At 37.7% G+C, this 16814-nt stretch overlaps 2 protein-coding genes across 2 annotated transcripts in view; both read right to left on the reverse strand.

Moving 5' to 3' along the window:
- LOC142336458 (sodium-dependent serotonin transporter-like) overlaps positions 1 to 16814 on the reverse strand; it is a 526993-nt gene that overhangs the window by 509436 nt on the left and 743 nt on the right. The gene's annotated exons all lie outside the window — the stretch shown is intronic.
- LOC142336456 (structural maintenance of chromosomes protein 1A-like) lies at positions 1784 to 16711 on the reverse strand. Its single transcript, XM_075385302.1, has 14 exons — positions 16490 to 16711; positions 16223 to 16407; positions 15512 to 15665; positions 15322 to 15419; positions 14850 to 15008; positions 14225 to 14476; positions 13658 to 13881; positions 11340 to 11508; positions 10818 to 11036; positions 8430 to 9152; positions 7798 to 7958; positions 4248 to 4437; positions 3540 to 3702; positions 1784 to 3253 (listed from the first exon to the last, which is right to left on the reverse strand). The coding sequence occupies exons 1-14, from the start codon at positions 16683 to 16685 to the stop codon at positions 2367 to 2369; spliced, it is 3780 nt and encodes a 1259-aa protein (XP_075241417.1). The 5' UTR covers positions 16686 to 16711; the 3' UTR covers positions 1784 to 2366.

Below are 16814 nucleotides of genomic sequence, written 5' to 3' on the forward strand. Positions count from 1 at the left end.
AGGAACTCCACAATAAAGGAACTATAAGCTCAACCAATTTTTTGTTCAGTCAATTTTCGTAATCGATGTTTTTATTGCAGAGATTGTGAATGGTATTAATAAAATGTTTGTCATGCTTAGTATATCAAAATTGAAAAAAAAATTACGACGAGTTACGGAGGTTTAAATTTTGTGAATCTTAGGCAACTCCATTGTTTTACTCACACCGTTCGTAAAATTTTGAAAAACGTTTTTACATATAATTTTTGTTGATTAGACTAGAATCAATTCAAATCACAGCTCAAATACTGGCCAATCATATTATCGTTTAAATGTGGGCCGATAAGCGTACATCAAAATTTCAGCAAACAGCTTATTGATTATTTTTCTGCTGCAGCATTCTTCTTGTATAAATATTTGAGAAATTTTGAGCTAAGCTTGCATTTGTTGTTATTTGGTATTCTTTTGACTTAGTCTTAAAAAAACAAGTCCAATAGGCAATACACAGTTGACTAATTTACTGTGTTTAACTTGAAAAGATATTGTTGCTACTTTTGATATTTAAAGTTCTTTGGAAAAAATTATTAGATTTTCACATTTACAATTTGTCTGTTTTCTGTGCACTTGAAGCGTTGTCGCAACAAACCGAGAGGTCACATTCTCTTTCAAGTGAGTTAGTCTTCATTGCTACTTTATTTTTTAAATATTGGCTTTTGGCTTTGAAACCAATCGTAAACCAATATAATGAATTGAGCCTTCGTTAAACGCCAATAATAAGATATTTCTATTTTCAGTGATGTAAAAATCAGACAAGACTGTTTTGACCATTCTCCAATTTTTGAGCTTATTTTCTGCAGTCTTGTCTGGTTGTCACATTACTGGAAAGTCAAATAAAACTTTATTGGCTGAACGAAGGCGCAATTAATTATTGTTTTACTAAATAGATCCAGATTTTTATAGCATTCTCCATCATTTTTTCGCATTTTTTTTTGTTTTTACCTTTATTTGTTCTTTTTGTATTCGTAAGACATTTTGTATAATCAATGCTTTGCTTTCTTATGGCAGTATAAATGAGCTCATTTAATTTCAGTTGTTGGCTAATTGATTTAATATCTTGAAATTTTTTGTTGTCAAAAAGTATAAACGTACTTATCTTTGCATTTCGTTTTGTTTACATGTCAATTACTCTCTATAAAGCCAGGTCCTAAATCTTTTCTGTTGAATTTGAAATCAATTTCTTTACTTCATGAAATATCATGCTATTTTGACTTCGTTATTACGGTTTCTTTTAAAGAAACAGATAGACGGAATTTTGATTGTAATTAGGGGTTGTTTCATTTAAATTTATTGCCTGTCTTGTCTCTAGTCTCCTTAATAGCACGTATCATCGGCCCTCTAATGACGCACTGTTTATTTTTCAGTCATTTGAGTTTAAAGCGAATTTTAAATGGATACACCGATCGTTTTCGGACAATAAGTTTTTGAATTTTGTTCTCTCTTCCTCATTTGGTAGACAATTGAGTCAAACATGCGGATGAACGGAGTCGAAGCATTATGTTCGAACGCACATTACCAAGCCTCCTTGTTTAAAAGATTGTTGTACGTTATGCACCAGAGGAATCCTGTTTCTCGTTACTTTATTCCGTTTACTTTTGGTTGTGTATTTCAGAGTGATGTTCACATTCGATTTTAACAGCATAGCTCAACTAATCTATCGCGCCGCAATTGGTCACCTATTCTGTTTCAGTTTACCTATGCCGATGAAAACTATTGGCTCTCTCGAAATCGTTCAGTTGAGTTTAAGTTCAGTTTTCAAATTTAAATTAAATCAAATATTAAATACAAAATCAAACAAGAATGGAACATTAAAACTTCAAAACTAGGCGCATCAAATACAATACAAACTGAGAAAAAGCTAACACAGAAAGTAGCTTAACATAAACCGAAAAAAAATCGGAAAAGTTGCTCTCGAATGACAGGCGGTGCAATTCAATTCAGGGGCTGTAGACTAGATAAAATTTTCTATATGGGTGCAAAAACCCGAAGGTAGGATCCGCACCCCGACGTCTTGAGTCCAATTCAGCTATCGGGGCCTTGTCATTTACTCTCTAACAATCCGCTTTGTTTGAACAACAAACTTTATTTCGGAGTGCGAGCAATTGAAACCTCTCAAAAATATAAAGTGCGACGTATAAGTCACTTGCGAAGTCAAAGATTATTCTAGAAGAAAAGCGCAAAACGGTCAAGCAAAAAATTCGCGTAAATAACACACAGACGCTTACAATAATTGCTTCTCATTCGAGAGCAATTATAAAGTCCAGCTCAACTGTTTGTTAGAAACGTTTCGAAAGACGTATAACGTCGATTTCAAAATTCACACTCTTCTTTCATTCATCGTACTGGTTCAGATCCAAAGTTAAAACTTGACTCATGGGACCTGTTTCTCCAATCGTCGAATAAACGCCAATCAATGTCTCAGCATTACTGAAGAACTCATCCTTTAGAGAAATCACAATACATTGGAATTTACTCTTGCTTTGGGTCTTGATATATTGCACTACTTTTCCTATGTTAGTATTATCCAGAGCTGCGTCCACCTCGTCCAAAACGAAAAACGGGGCCGGTTGGTAACTTTGAATTGAGAACAAAAGAGCCAGCGCTGCAATTGTCTTTTCGCCTCCAGATAAGTTATCCATGGGGCGGTACCGTTTTCCGGGCGCTACGCAATTGAATGTAATACCATCTAGGTAAGGTTCTTCTGAATTTTCGGCGCCGAGATACGCTTGCGCACTTGAGTTCTGACAGAGACCTTTGTAGATCTCGTCAATATTATCCGCTACATGACGGAAGCAACGATCAAATTTATCGTAGCGCTCTTTTTGGATTTTCTCAAACGTAATTTGGGCTTTCTTGGCCATTTTTCGGAGGTTCTCAAATTCTTCTGAGGTTTCATGCCACTTTTCAGTGACTTCATCCATGCGCTCTGATGCTTTCGTGTTAGGCTGCAGCGTGACCAACTGTGAGTTCACGTTATCAATGTTAGTCTGCAGTTTTTCACACATTTTATTAAACTTTTCGTCACTTGATACTGCTTGTTTCATATCTCTGGTTAGTTTGTCGTAGTCTATTTCCAACTGAGATTCCTGTGTGTACAGGGCAGTAGATCGTCCCCGCATTCCAGCGCTACCCGAGTCTCCAGTGTCCATGGGCTCGTCTTCGTTGGTTCCCGCGGCTTGTGATAGTCGAATTTGCTCGTCCAAAGCATCAAAACTTCCTAACAAAAATAAGGTCAATTTAAGGTCTTAGAAGCTTTATTAACTCTCCATTTCATATAATTTCAATTATTTCTCGTAAAAGCGCATTTGCTGAATCTAAAAAGTATCCACATTTTCGTCAAACTCATAAGGAGAGAGCTTGGGAAATAAAACACCCAGATAATATACCCAATGGCGCAGCCCGATCATGCAGTTTTCTATCTAAGGCTTTTCCTTTTGAGTGCAAAAAAATGAAGGACGACAACATTTGTTGAAATATGAATGTCGTGTGAGAGAGACTATAACCTGACAGGAGAGGAACATGTATGGCCTCGAGTCTGGCTGTCTCCAAGAGGGAGTGTCTGTCTGCCCTTTTCTGGTCCATTCTCGCCTCTAACTGACTCAGTTCTTTTTGCACTGACGTCACCTCCCTGCACTGGTTGCCCAGCCTGCGTTTTATGTCCTCCAGCTGAAAAAAACACTAGATTACAAACTAACAGCCGAATTTTTGTTTATACCAAAATACCGTCATTTTTAAGGACAACTTGAGATTTTTGTATGTCTTTCAAGAAACCGCGCATTCTACTAGGATCATGTCACGACTAATTATGAAACTATTGCTTTAATTACATTGCCACAAAAAATCAAGATACTGCATGTCTTTGTGAGATCTTGTAAAAGCAAATTTTTCATGAAAAATCTTGACATGTGACAAGATCGTAGAAAAATTTAGAAACAAAATACTCAATTACATCTTTCGTTCATTGCTGACATAGGTCTAAACTAAATTTCTTCTTATTTTCCGTCAACTAGAGCGATTTATTAAACTCCCCTTCATTGGTTGAGTCGGAGTTAAATTCGCAGTCTCCTCAAAAGCATGTAACTATAAGTTTCTAAATTTCACAACCTTTTCTTATCAATCAAGACTCTCAGCCAAGATCTCATCGAGATATGTCACGTTTCTTATCACTGGGAATACTACTAAGGCAGGAATAGTCTAGTGTAACAATGTACCTCCTTGCTCTTTTTCTCGTGTGCATTCCTGGCCTCGTCTATAGTGTGGTGTGCAGTGTTGAGTGCATCCTGGACAGTCTCAATGGCTACGCTGTGCTTTCCCTCCTCCTCCTTCAGCTTCTTCAACATAGACTGGTCCTCTTTCACTGAAGACTCCATCCTCTTCACCATCGCCTCACTGTCCTTGGACCTAACACAAACAACACGTGCCATTCAACTTCAATCTAAAAATTTTTCTTACTTCCCAACCTTTTAGGAGCTGCTCATACCCAAGAAAAAAACGATCGACTAACGTCAGGCGAATTGCTCTCAAACGACTGGCGAGCTGTTGGCTTCAAAATTAGCTAGCTGCGGCTTAGGGAGGCTAACTTTATCTTAACTAACTGAGGGAGGGGTGGGTGTGGGGTGAGCATGGGGGAGTGTTAAGCGCGTTGTGTGGAGGAGGGGACGAACGAAAGTGTTGGGTTTTTGGGTGGAGGAAGACAGTTTCAGTGAATTGCATTCTTCGAGACTATTGAGCCGTGAATCTCTATGAGAACTTAATGCATTCCGGGCTTCACCTGTTTATCCCGTTTTTTTTAGGACGAAAAGTAAATGGTCAGAGGAAAAAATGTCAGGCGAAAAGTTAGTAGTACAAAAACTCGCATAAAAAGACTAGGGCTAATATAATTGCTACTCGAAAATAGAATCAACTGAAATCAATCTGAAAATCAACCTGTGATACAGAAACACGAGTCATTTATGAGGTAGAGTGAAAAAACAAGGTTTGTCTTCGCTACAAGAGAGCAGAAACGTTCGTACAATCTGGCGCTTATAAAAACATAACCCACTAACGTCGGGCGAACTGCTCTCAAACGACCGGCTGGCTTCGTCAGTAGCTAGCCCCGGTTTAGTGAGGCTAGCTTTAGATTAATTGGAGGGGCGTAAGGTGAGCGCAGCGGGGTGCACCGCAGCGGGGTTGCAAAACTGGATTGGGGGCTGATCCAGGGGCGGTGAGTGGGTGGGGCGTGGGATCAATTTCTAAGAACCGCTTTTTACACCATAAGTATAAGTCACCAAAACAGTTTCTGTTAATCGCATACTCGAAGACTAGAGGACTGAACAGCTTTAAGAGAACTTAATGCAAACTGGGCGCAACTTCAACTCGTTTTTGAAGACGAAATTCAAATGGGTCGGACAAAATATCGTCCAAACGAAAATATGCATAAAAGAGACAAACAGGAATAATATATTTGCTGTAAATTGCTTGTGAGAGCAATTAACAATAACTTTCTAAAAAGTGCCTGTTAAGTCATGTATGATAAAAAAAAAACATTTCTACTATAACTCATTGTTAATGAGGATTCGAGATGATGACATTACGCCACAACAGCAGCTAAAGTGCGGCATCAACAAAAAGAGAGCGAGAGATAGAGTGAAAGAGAGAAAACGTGATCGAGAAAGGAAAAAAGGAACTCTAACTGACAGAGAGAGATAGGAATATTTTCCATGATGGGATTCGACTCTGCAACTTCGTTTTCTAGCCTTGTTAGTAAACAAATAAAAAACTGAAAAAGGCAAAATTAAAAAAATTTTCAACTTCACAGTAAAAAAAGGTTCAAAACCATTTTTTGTCTGGAAAAATTCTGTTAAGTAACCCATCCCCGAGATTTGTTTCGTTGGCCAGTAATGGCCGTTAAACTCAGACAAAGACGAAATTGAAAAATTTTGGAAACAATTGTAAATTTTAACAAAATCTTCCAAAAATTCATTATACTTATATCTTAAGAACCATTTCATTGACTCAAGAGACTATCCAGTATCCCTGTTTCAAGCCCGAAAAAGTTCTACTGGCTCAAAGATCCACACTTGGAACATGATAAAAATTTTCCAAAAATTTGAATAAAATCTTTTTCCAAAAATTACTAAAAAGGGAGTCAAGAAAACATCCCATTAACCCTAAAAACTATGCAGCAGTTTAATATCAAACCTCGGAGGAGGTCCCAGGGCCCCTGGTGCCGGAAAAAAAAATCAAAAACAAAATTGCAAATAATTTTTGAAAATGCTTGATATTAGAATCTCTGATAATAAAATCTTGAAAAAAAATTCAATTACATCTAAAAACTATCCAGTAACATATTATCAAACCCTAGAGGTAGTTCCGTGGCTCTTGAGTCAAGAAAAATCTAAAAAATGAAAAAATTTCAAAAAACTTAAAAGAATTTCAAAAACTTGTAAGTTGAAAATTAATTCATGATCAACAAAAATCTTCCAGAAACTTATTATCAAACCCTAACGGAGGTTTTCTGACCCTTGAGGCTCAAAAAACCTGTATAATTACTAAATTTCAAAGAACTGAAGAAAATGGCTAAATTGTCATAAAATGCCAAAATTCGTGATGTTAAAATCTTGCAAGACATTCCATTACATCTAAAAAATATACGGTAACCTATTTTGAAACAATAGACGAGGCTCCTTGGCTTTTGGGGCTGAAAAAACTTAAAACAAAACAACAAGAATTTCAAAAAAACCTGAAAAAAAGCAAGTTTTATCAAAAAATTGCTAAAATTTGTGATATTAAAAAGTTAATAGTATCAATTTGCGTGTTTTTAGCGAGCGGTTGTTTGTCAGCAGCTAGAAACGGGGGGAGAGGTGCACCGCGGGCTGATGGGGTGGGAGGGGGCAAGTGGGTTGGCGACGTGGGTAACAGCGCGCGGGGGGCAATAGCGGGGGGGGGTCAACATTGGAGGGGTCTTCAACCTCTAAGAACCGCCCTTCACACCATCAGTATAAGTCTCCAATGCAGTTTGAGCTGAGAGGCTCTAAGAGCTTTTAATGCCCGCTGGCTGCTACCTGTTTATCCCGTTTTAAGGACGAAAAGTCAAAAGCGTCAGACAAAAAATCGGTCAAGCGAAAAATCGCATATAAAAAAGACCGACAGGACTAATATAATACCTACAAATTTCGTTTGAGAGCAATTAATAACTGCAATTCAGCCTCTTCTATGAAATTTGAATTTCATCCATATCTTTAGCAGAAGCTAATAAAGACCGTAACGAGACAATATATGCAACATCAATTCTGATTGCGTTAACAGACACCTTTGGTAAATTACTGCTTGACACAAACCAGTCTCTGTTTGACACAAACCAGACCAGACAACCGACGGGTGGGGACCTTATTTAACCACTACTTCAGCGGTCCCACGAATTGCCTCGTGGTCTTTTAATGGTTTTATTAGAGCTAATATTTAACACTACAAGATTTAAATCGGAAAAAGAAACCAATTTCGGCGAATGTTTCATTTGACTTTTAGTAGTTAACTTTTGTCATTTAAGTTAAGCTGCTTTGAACTCTGAATGAGAGCAATTTACCATACAAAAACTCAAAGAGCGGAAAAAGTCACTTAAAAAGTGGCCAGAGGTAAAAAAAAACCGTTCAGACAAAAAAATCCCATACAAAACATCGGGGCTAAAATATTTGCCACAAATTTGGCTTGAGAGCAATTAATCACCATACCTCTTTAACCGCAAAATATTTAAGAATATTGAAAACCACCATTAACTCGCACCTCTCATATGCAAGTTGGTTCTGGAGTCGTGACTTCTGGTTCTCAAACTCCAGTCTCTTCTTGGCCCTATCCTGTTGAGTTTTCAGTTCTTTCTCTTCATATTGTCTGATATTGTCCACTCCGATTGCAGCACAGAATTCAGCAAAGATCTCATCTTCGACCTCAAATTATACAGCAGCTTAACTCAACTCGTTCAGTTCGAATACGCGAACCTTTGAACCTTTTTTCCTGCACAATTAGGTTTCCACTCTCACTAGTGTATTGGTTGTTGTCAACAGTTAAATTCCACATTTTTGTGAAGTTTTCCTAATTTCTTTCAAATCAACCACGCCTAATTCAAAACAAACACCTTTCACACCTAATTTCAGAATTTCAACTGTAGTTTTTGAACTGTATTTGAGGCTTCAGAATATTTTGACTGGTAAAATAGGTTTCTTTTACCTGTCAAAATATTCTGATGTTACAAAAAATTTCATATCATTTCCTCAAAAAACGTTTATAACTAATTGCTCAATTCTGCATACGGGGCGCAGGACATGAGCCAAAAACTCGATTGGGCGAACTTTAGTGAATGAAAACCCTGCATACTTTCGTGTACACTCTTAACTAAAACTTTTCACTACAAAACTTACTTTGTTCTTTTTCTCCTTTATCTTTACTATTTGAGTAGCCCGCGCATCCATACGGTCCTGAATCTCCAACATCCTCGGTTCAAACAACTCCAGCTCGCTCTTCAAAGTCGAAATATCCATTTGATTAGCTTTGATGCTCTTGTCCTTAGTGCTCTCATAGTCACTCTTAGAATACTTGATTCTGTTCTCCAAGCCATCAATACTTGATTTGATGGTCGTCAAGTCGGATTCCTTTCGCTTCACATCCTTGGATTTCTGCATTTCTTTCAACTCATCAAGTAGTTCATCCTTTTTGTTCTTCAAGTTGGTCAGAACTTTCTCGTCCCATCGCTTCGCTTTTGTTTTAAGATCCCCTAAACCTCCCGAGATGATACCTGACTTCTCGAACATGGTTCCATTCAAAGCAACAGTTTTCAAGCGCTGATGTCCACTAAACGCAACTCGACGTGCGTCTTCAATACTTTCGCATACTAATGCGTTACCACAAGCAAATAGCAGCGCTTTCTTAACGAGAGGTGGATCAAATCTAACAACGTCAAATACCAGCTTCACTCCGAATGGTTCTCGTATTTCACGCAGCTTCTCATCAAGAGGTTTTGTTCTAATCGAATCAAGAGGAATGAATGTCTCTGGTTCGAACTGCTGCTCTTTGAGATACTTGATGCATTCTCGTCCAGTCGCTCCAGTGTCAACTACTATCGAGTCCATATTGCGTCCCATAACCTGCGAAAATAATAGTCCCTTAAATCCCGTACAATGAGGTTTTCGTACTTTCACAGATAGGGTCAATTTATTTCACCCCGATTCATCCCCCGCCCCATATTTTAACATCATATTTTTCCACCCCTATATCCTATTACCCCCAAATTTTCACCAAATCAAAACCCTTTCACAAAACCTTACAAATCTCTATTTCGATTGTTAATCCTTAAGCCTCCCCTCACGAAGTTTAAAAAAACATAGCAAAACTAGTCCTGAATTCAAAGATATTTCATTGACTAAACAAAAACTAGGCCTAGAATGGACTATAAAGGGATTGGAAAAACCATTTAGAAAATCCAGTAAAAATCGAAAAAAATATAGCCGGCAAATTCCAGGAAGAGAGCCGCCGTTGACGCACATCGAGATTGAAACAGAAAAAGAAAGAAAATGATTAAAATTGACAGAATTTTTTCCTAAGTTTCAAAAATTCGGTGTGCCGTTTCAGTTAAATTACAAAACTATAATTAATTCAGCTTCTAAACTGAAAGCTATCAAGCTTAATACCAATGTCAGCTAGTAATCGCTATAACGGACTTTGATAACGTAATGCACGGTGAGGTAACTTAATGACCGGACTGATCGGTTTATCCCAGTTCTTTTGATTTTGCTCTGTTGACATTTACCGTATTCACTATATTGCGTAATTCAATGCGTGAAAATCCATTCAGTTGAAACAGTGAGAGAAGTAAGTCACGAGTCAAACGTGAAAATCGTAACTTACGTAAAACGTGATCAAAAGGTAAAGCGAATTCAAAAAAGAGCACCAAAATAATAGCCGTTGAGAACTTGAAGGCTGCTTTTAATCAAAATCAAATTGCAGCACGTGACCACTAGCAAAATCACTCGCTTTTTCGCTCCAGTTCCTGTATAGGCGCGACCAAAATAATCACTTTCGCTTCAAAAAACAGGAAAATTCGGAACAGATCTGAACGAAGACAGCGCCTCAATACCATTCAAACTTTTGGCCCCTATGTGGCCGCAAAATAGGGCCACTACATGGCCGCTTATGAGAGCGGCTACTGAAAATATTGACAGTTCAAGAATTAAGTTAGAAGAACTCCACAAGATTCACTGATTAAATATAAATTAACAAACCGACTAACGTCGGGCGAACTTCTGTCAATCAATTAGCGAGCCGCTCACTGCGTCAGTAGCTATTTGCTGCTTAGGGAGGCTAGCTTTAGCATAACTGGGGGAGGGGGAAGGATGTGAGCTTGGAGTGAGGTGCGTTCAGCGCCTCACTCCATGCTCACACACCCCCCCCCCTCATTTCTGGTGTAATGAGGTGGAGTGAGTGATATGTGTGATATGTGGGGGGACACATATGCTTATCCTGTTTTTGAGGACAAAATGTGCTGACGAAAAATACGATCAAACGAAAAACGAAAATTAGTTAGTATGAAAAATCACATAAAAAACGAGCAGTAACCAGCATAAATGTTAAAAACTTCGATTGAGAGTAGTTAAAAAATGATGTGGGGTGAAATAGCGTAACACGTCACAGCTCTCGGCAAAAATTTTTCGAAGAAAACTTTTGAAATCTTATTTCAGAGGGCATAATTTATATTTCACAAACAGAAACACCGCCCTGCCTTAAAATTTGCCGACCCCATCATCATAACTGACCTTAGTAATAGCGATCTTGTACTTTGCATTGGTGGGTTCACAGAGGTCAATGAGTCGATTGAAGACTCCTGGGAAGAGTCGCTTGAGTGTCTGTATCACTTCGTTCTTCCTCCGACTGCGGGATGTCTCGTGCTTCTCGATCTTCGCTTCTCCTAACTCGCTCATTACCTTCTCCAACTCACGGTTGATCTCTCCCACTCTCTCATTGGTCGCATTCACCTGGAAAGGAATATACTATCTACCTATATTGCCAGACTTCTGTACCAGAGTAGACATAGGAACCTGGACGTTTGGCTGTTCTAGGAAGCCGGACGGACGCCTTTCAAGCAGCTGCATTTTTCGCGCCATACTTAGGAGGTTAAAATACTAGAGCAACATTTATGTATTGACACTAAGGGTTTCCCAATAATAATTCCAAATAAACCGAAATTTTACAGGCCTAGTACGAAAACAAGATTGAGTCACGATTTCGCGAAAAAATAACCCCTAAGCGATGACCTTTTCAACTATTTTTCGACTTACATCTGCTTCAAGCTGTGTCAACTCGTGTCTCTGATCTTTGACCTGCTGCTCAGCAGAGTGTATATATTGCTGTAGTCTCTCCAACCTCTTCTCATTTTCTCCAAGTTCTGTCTGTTTGGACTTCAGGCGTTCTCCCACCTCGTGATGTCTGCGTCTTTCCGCGTCTAGCCTAATCAAAGACAAATTGACTTTTTTCTCTTCCGTAGTACTTGATACGACACTCATTTCAGGTTGCCATGCGTCTATAAAATTGCTCTCGAAAATCAATGGCGCATTAAAACATACCCAGCAGATTGCCGGAAACTAGCCGCCATTGATTAACTCGATTGGTATCGAAAAATTAAGAAAAATTGATTTGCAAATTTTTTTCTAAAGTGCTTGTTATTTTGATTGGATTTCGTAGTTAGGTCTAAAACTCTTCATAACAAGCATAATTCTGTGCTTTATTAATGAGGAATGATAAAGCGGCTAGTATCAATTCAAATGATCATCGGAGATGGTAACTAAGACTTAAACAATAATCAAGTATCTAAAACTCGGCTTTATCGCGTTTCTATTAATGATTTCGTTTTTTGATACTAACTCAGTTCATTTAAGATTCATTTGCTGAGCAACTGCTGTTTAAAAGCCCTTTGACCAAAATTAGCGATAAAAACTGCTATAATGACAAGCGATGAGTTGGCAAAATCCTTCGGAAAACAAACTGATTAACGTCGGACGAAATAATCTCGAACAACTGGCGAGACCAAATACTACCAAATATTCACTTCGGCCCCAGCCAAATACTAACTAAATGAAAAATAAAGAAAACATGAGCCGATTAATGTCGGACGATGGTGCAAAATTTCTATGGTGCAAAAAAATTGTGACAAGGGATGGGTTCAAGCCCAAAACCTCTCCGTTAAAAGTTGGTGACATTAACAACTATGCTACACGATTTATGTACTGTCTTCGCTCACAGTCTGTTTTATTTTTGAAACAGACTTGATTTCTGAATGCTCGCAATTGAAATCAATCGGAAAAAATCAAGTCAAGCGTCAAAAGTCGCTCGAGAAGTGAAATCGAAAGAATGTTTTAGAAAAAAAACAGTCAAGCGAACTTATCAAGCAAAACAGGCGTTACATATAATGAAGCCAGGACAATCAAAAACGACAGAAAACTCAATCGATTAAGAAATTTTCTCGACCAAATTCAACAAAACGCTACGTCGAACTGTCAAAACAACCGTTTCCTGAAATAAAACCTGTTTCATGAGGCACACACTCGATGGACATTTAATATGTAACACTTAAGCGGCAAAAGCAAAAACCAGTAAAATTATTTAAGTCTCATTTATTTCAGTAAAAACTCAGAGCTTACAACTTAGTGTCTCCCATTAGTAACAAACCCCATATACTGTTTTATTACATACGGCTGAAAAATAAAAACTGCAAAAAGAAAAACCGAAAAAATGTGCAAAAAATTTCAAAAACACAAAAAAGGCCAAAAACAACTGAAAATTAATACCGGTCAAATAGAACGGTGGCCAAACTCACTGGAAAAACCAAATCCAAGCAATTACCTCTCTGAATACTATTTAAAAAATATGAACAAGGGTACAAATCCTGCTAAAAAATGCGTCTAAAACGGCTACACGTCAAAAAGCTAAATGCATCTAAGTCTGATATCTGCTTCAAAAAAGCAAGAATGCTTCCAAACGTACAATTAGTGTTTAATAGAGTCGGGAAAAACCATTTCAGAGAAAACGTATAAGTCAAAACTACAGTACTGCTTTAAAAATACCGCACGTGAACAAAAAATTCCTCTCGCTTTGCAAAAATTTTTCACATCTGCTTTTCTCGCTTTCTCTCAAAAAATTGACATGAACAAAAAAACCAATCTTGCTTTTCTGCTCTTTATTTTCTAGAGCAGTTTGACCTAAACACTTCATTTTCACGCTATTCCTGCTTCAAATACATTTTTATTTACCTATCAAAAAAGACGCTCTACCAACACTTTTCTTCAAGTCGTAAAAATAGGCCCGCAATATTAGCTTAATCAGAAGATGAGGTCGATTATTAACAATATAAATAACATTGTAAACTATTATCTAAAGATAACGGCAGAACAAAGAAATCACCAAGTACTACCACTAAATGTAGTCATAAGGCAGCGCTTTGATCATATGATTGAAGTAGGCTCTAATAATGCAAGAAGCCTCAAATCTTTTTTGTAATCAAACACCCCAAATGACACAAAACGTCGTCGGTAACGCGTCATGAGAACTATGTAAGACACTAAATCATCTTTAACCGTGCTTAGTTCAACCAAGGCATTACCTGTCTTGGTCTGTTCTCTGTTCCCTCGTAAGCTGATCCAATTCACTACTGTATCTCGCAGCTTGCTTCGCTACTGAGTCCTTGAGCTTATTGTACTCCTTGACTTGATTCTCCTCCAGTTCAAAGTTGCGACCCTGACTCTGGCTTTCCGCGAGAGCTTTTTCTTCGAACCCTTTTCGTTCCTCTTCTACTCGACCAAGCTCGTCCTCCAATTGTTCAATATCCTAAAACAGTCCATATGAAATTCATCCATGAACAGAAATTCGATTGCTCTATTTCACAACAGTTAACAATTTGACATCCGAATCATAAGATGTCCTATTTGAGATGCGAATATGATCAGCTAACCAAAATATAACCGTCAAAATAGCCATAATGGTCATCTGTAGAATTATTACATCCTTACAATGACATACAATAATTGTACTGGCCAGTGATGTCTTATATTAGGATACGCAAACTATCATCAATGCAAAAACGCGCAGCTTGTTCGACTGAAAACAGATTTTTTTTTCATGGGAGATTAAAAAAAGATGCGCACTAGGAATAGTCGGTCAGTTTTCTAACTTTCTGATGTTTGACGTGGTTATCTTGAGCATTCTTCAGACTCTTCTTAGTGTTGTCCAGTTTCTTCATCAGATGGACAGTTTTCTCTTTCGCCTTGATGAAGAGTGGCTTCTTCTGATTCAGCTCCTCTTCCTTCTCTCGCAAATCTTTCTCCAGCTGCTGCACTTCCCTGTGCAACTTGCCAACTTCCTTCTTCACGCCTTTAACGTCCTCATCCGTCTTGTCACGCTTGCTCGTCGCTTTTTCCAATTCCTACAACAATTTATTGTAATCATTTTGTCAAAAAACTGTTGATTAAAAATAAGCGACCTTCCTGTTTGTCTCGCAAGTGTCCCCCTCCAACATGTATATATTAAAACGCTTGGACAATAACAGAACCAGGTTATTTATGATTATTCGTTACCTTAACATGATTTTAAAATAGGAAACGTTTCAAAAAAAATCGATTCAGATCGCCCTTGTACATCTTCTACCACGTGAAACAACGGCCATTGGGTGCCAAATAATTTCCCCAATCATTTCATAAGTTTGATCATTACATAAGTTAATCGCAATATAGCTATCGCGTCTACATTTTAAATTAGTCCGGCAATTTGATTTCGATATCCTTGTTCAATTAGCCGACCTTTGATTTGGATTCGATATCCTTGTTCAGTTCTTCAATCTCTTTCTGTGCATAGTATAGTTTGAACAGCATAAGTTCAATCTGAGCATCAGCCAGCTCTACTTGCAGTCTTGCGTATTTATCTGCCTCTTCTTTCTCCTGCTTCGCCTCTTTCCGCACCTAAAACATGCATTTAATTTACAAAGATTCATTATCAAAGATTTATTTACAAATATTGATTTCATGGTCATTTGGTAATTCTTTGCCTTTTTCACAATATCCCCTATTATAACGTACAGCGCCCCCCGTTCTTCGGGGCTATATAACCACCCGACCATCCCCACCCATTACCGAAATACATCTTAATGGAAGGCTAATTGGAAGACCCGATACTTTATTGCGAACAGGTATAGGACACCGCCCTGCAAGGTTACTATCAAGTTTTCATCACAGATATTATATTCTGACGCTGCATTAGAACATCTGTGCTAACCTTTTTAACTTCTTTCTTCTTTTGAAATCCAGCGTTTGTTTCTTCTTCAGCTCTGTGTGCCTCCTGCTTTTTAGAATCATACTCACTAACCAGTTCGCCTATAACCAAAAACATGAGGCATCAAAAGTAACCAAAAACATGAGGCATCAAAAGTAAAGAAAAAGTTTCTCGTTCACAAATCACAGCTTACCCGATTTAGATATTTCTTCGAATAGAGCGGTTCTCTCCTTCGGGTTTTTCATTGCAATGTTCTCTACCTGCCCTTGAAAAACCAGAAAATTTCTGGCTTTGATAAAAATTCCTATTCTTTCCAGCTCTTTCTGATAGTCTTGCTGACTCACGCTCTAAAAAATATAGTTTCTTAAGAAAACATACAACAGTGATTAAATTCAGACAAGAACATCTACTTCAGGGATTTGGAAAAACTAATTGGAATTTCAATAATTGATCGGAACAAAATTACATAATTAATTACTCGACAATTCTGGAAATCGAAACATCATTCTCCCAGGTTGGAAACCTGGAATTAGAGAAAATGTTCTCAGATAACAAATTTCTGTCGCAGATCATATGCAATTTGACATATTTTGGCATTGAGAAACTTTTCTTAGAAACTTTTTGATTAAAAGGTTGAATGCTTCAGACAATAAAACATTTGCGTTTGCAAAACATTTGCAAAATTATTTTATAAACTACGATAAAATGTATGACAAAATGTATTATGTAACTACTAAATGTATTATTGATAGAAATTTTATTGTTGCAATTGATTTTTAGGCTTTGTCAATTAATTTCATTGATTGTTCCTCCTTTTGTCTAGCCAATTAATTGCAAGTAATTTTTCCAAATCCCTGATCTACTTTACGTCTGCGTTTCAAAATAGCATAAAATTACTATTAACCCTTTTATTAATACGATATTCTGAAGAGGACCCAGACACTGCACGTGAGAATTCAAGAATGTTTCCCGATCTCTCTTCGAAAGTCAACGTAACGTAACAACGATTGGTTGGGACAGGCTTGCCGACCGGGGATCCGTGAATCAAGTCAGATATTTTCTTTACTCGGAGCATGTTGCTTTTCTCTCCTGAACAGAAGACAATTTCATATCTTTTCATTACTTTTTCAAATAAGTACAGCTTCATAAGTACAAATCAACAGACACTAACCCAAAACAAAACTGATGGCATCCATCAAATTACTCTTTCCAGATCCATTCGGTCCAATTATCGCAGTAAAATCAGTAAAAGGGATTTCATGATGACCTTTGAAGCTTTTAAAGTCCTGCATTTCAATGCGTATCATTCTGCCTCCAGCTAACGCCAAGCTAGGATTGCCCGCATTGGCCATTGGTGTCCCGGGCATTTCAAATCGCGGACTGTTTATAGACATTGTCTGAAAATCACAATAAGTCGATTCGAATGAACATAATGGACAGAAACATTGGAAGAAATCCAATTTTTTAAAAAAATACATTTTAAAAGAAATATTTTC

Source organism: Convolutriloba macropyga, chromosome 3 (genome assembly GCF_964194025.1).
Source record: "Convolutriloba macropyga chromosome 3, txConMacr16.3, whole genome shotgun sequence".
In the NCBI taxonomy this organism is placed as follows: Eukaryota; Metazoa; Xenacoelomorpha; order Acoela; family Convolutidae; genus Convolutriloba; species Convolutriloba macropyga.

Bases quoted from the DNA above. Each gene is read 5' to 3' on its own strand.
- LOC142336456 (XM_075385302.1), bottom strand. From the start codon at position 16,685: ATGCCCGGGACACCAATGGCCAATGCGGGCAATCCTAGCTTGGCGTTA. The intron at 11,509-13,657 runs GTAATGCCTTGG...GTCTTTGATTAG, and splicing joins CAGAGAACAGACCAAGACAG to GCTAGACGCGGAAAGACGCA. The intron at 9,153-10,817 runs GTCAGTTATGAT...TTATTTTCGCAG, and splicing joins ACAAGATCGCTATTACTAAG to GTTATGGGACGCAATATGGA.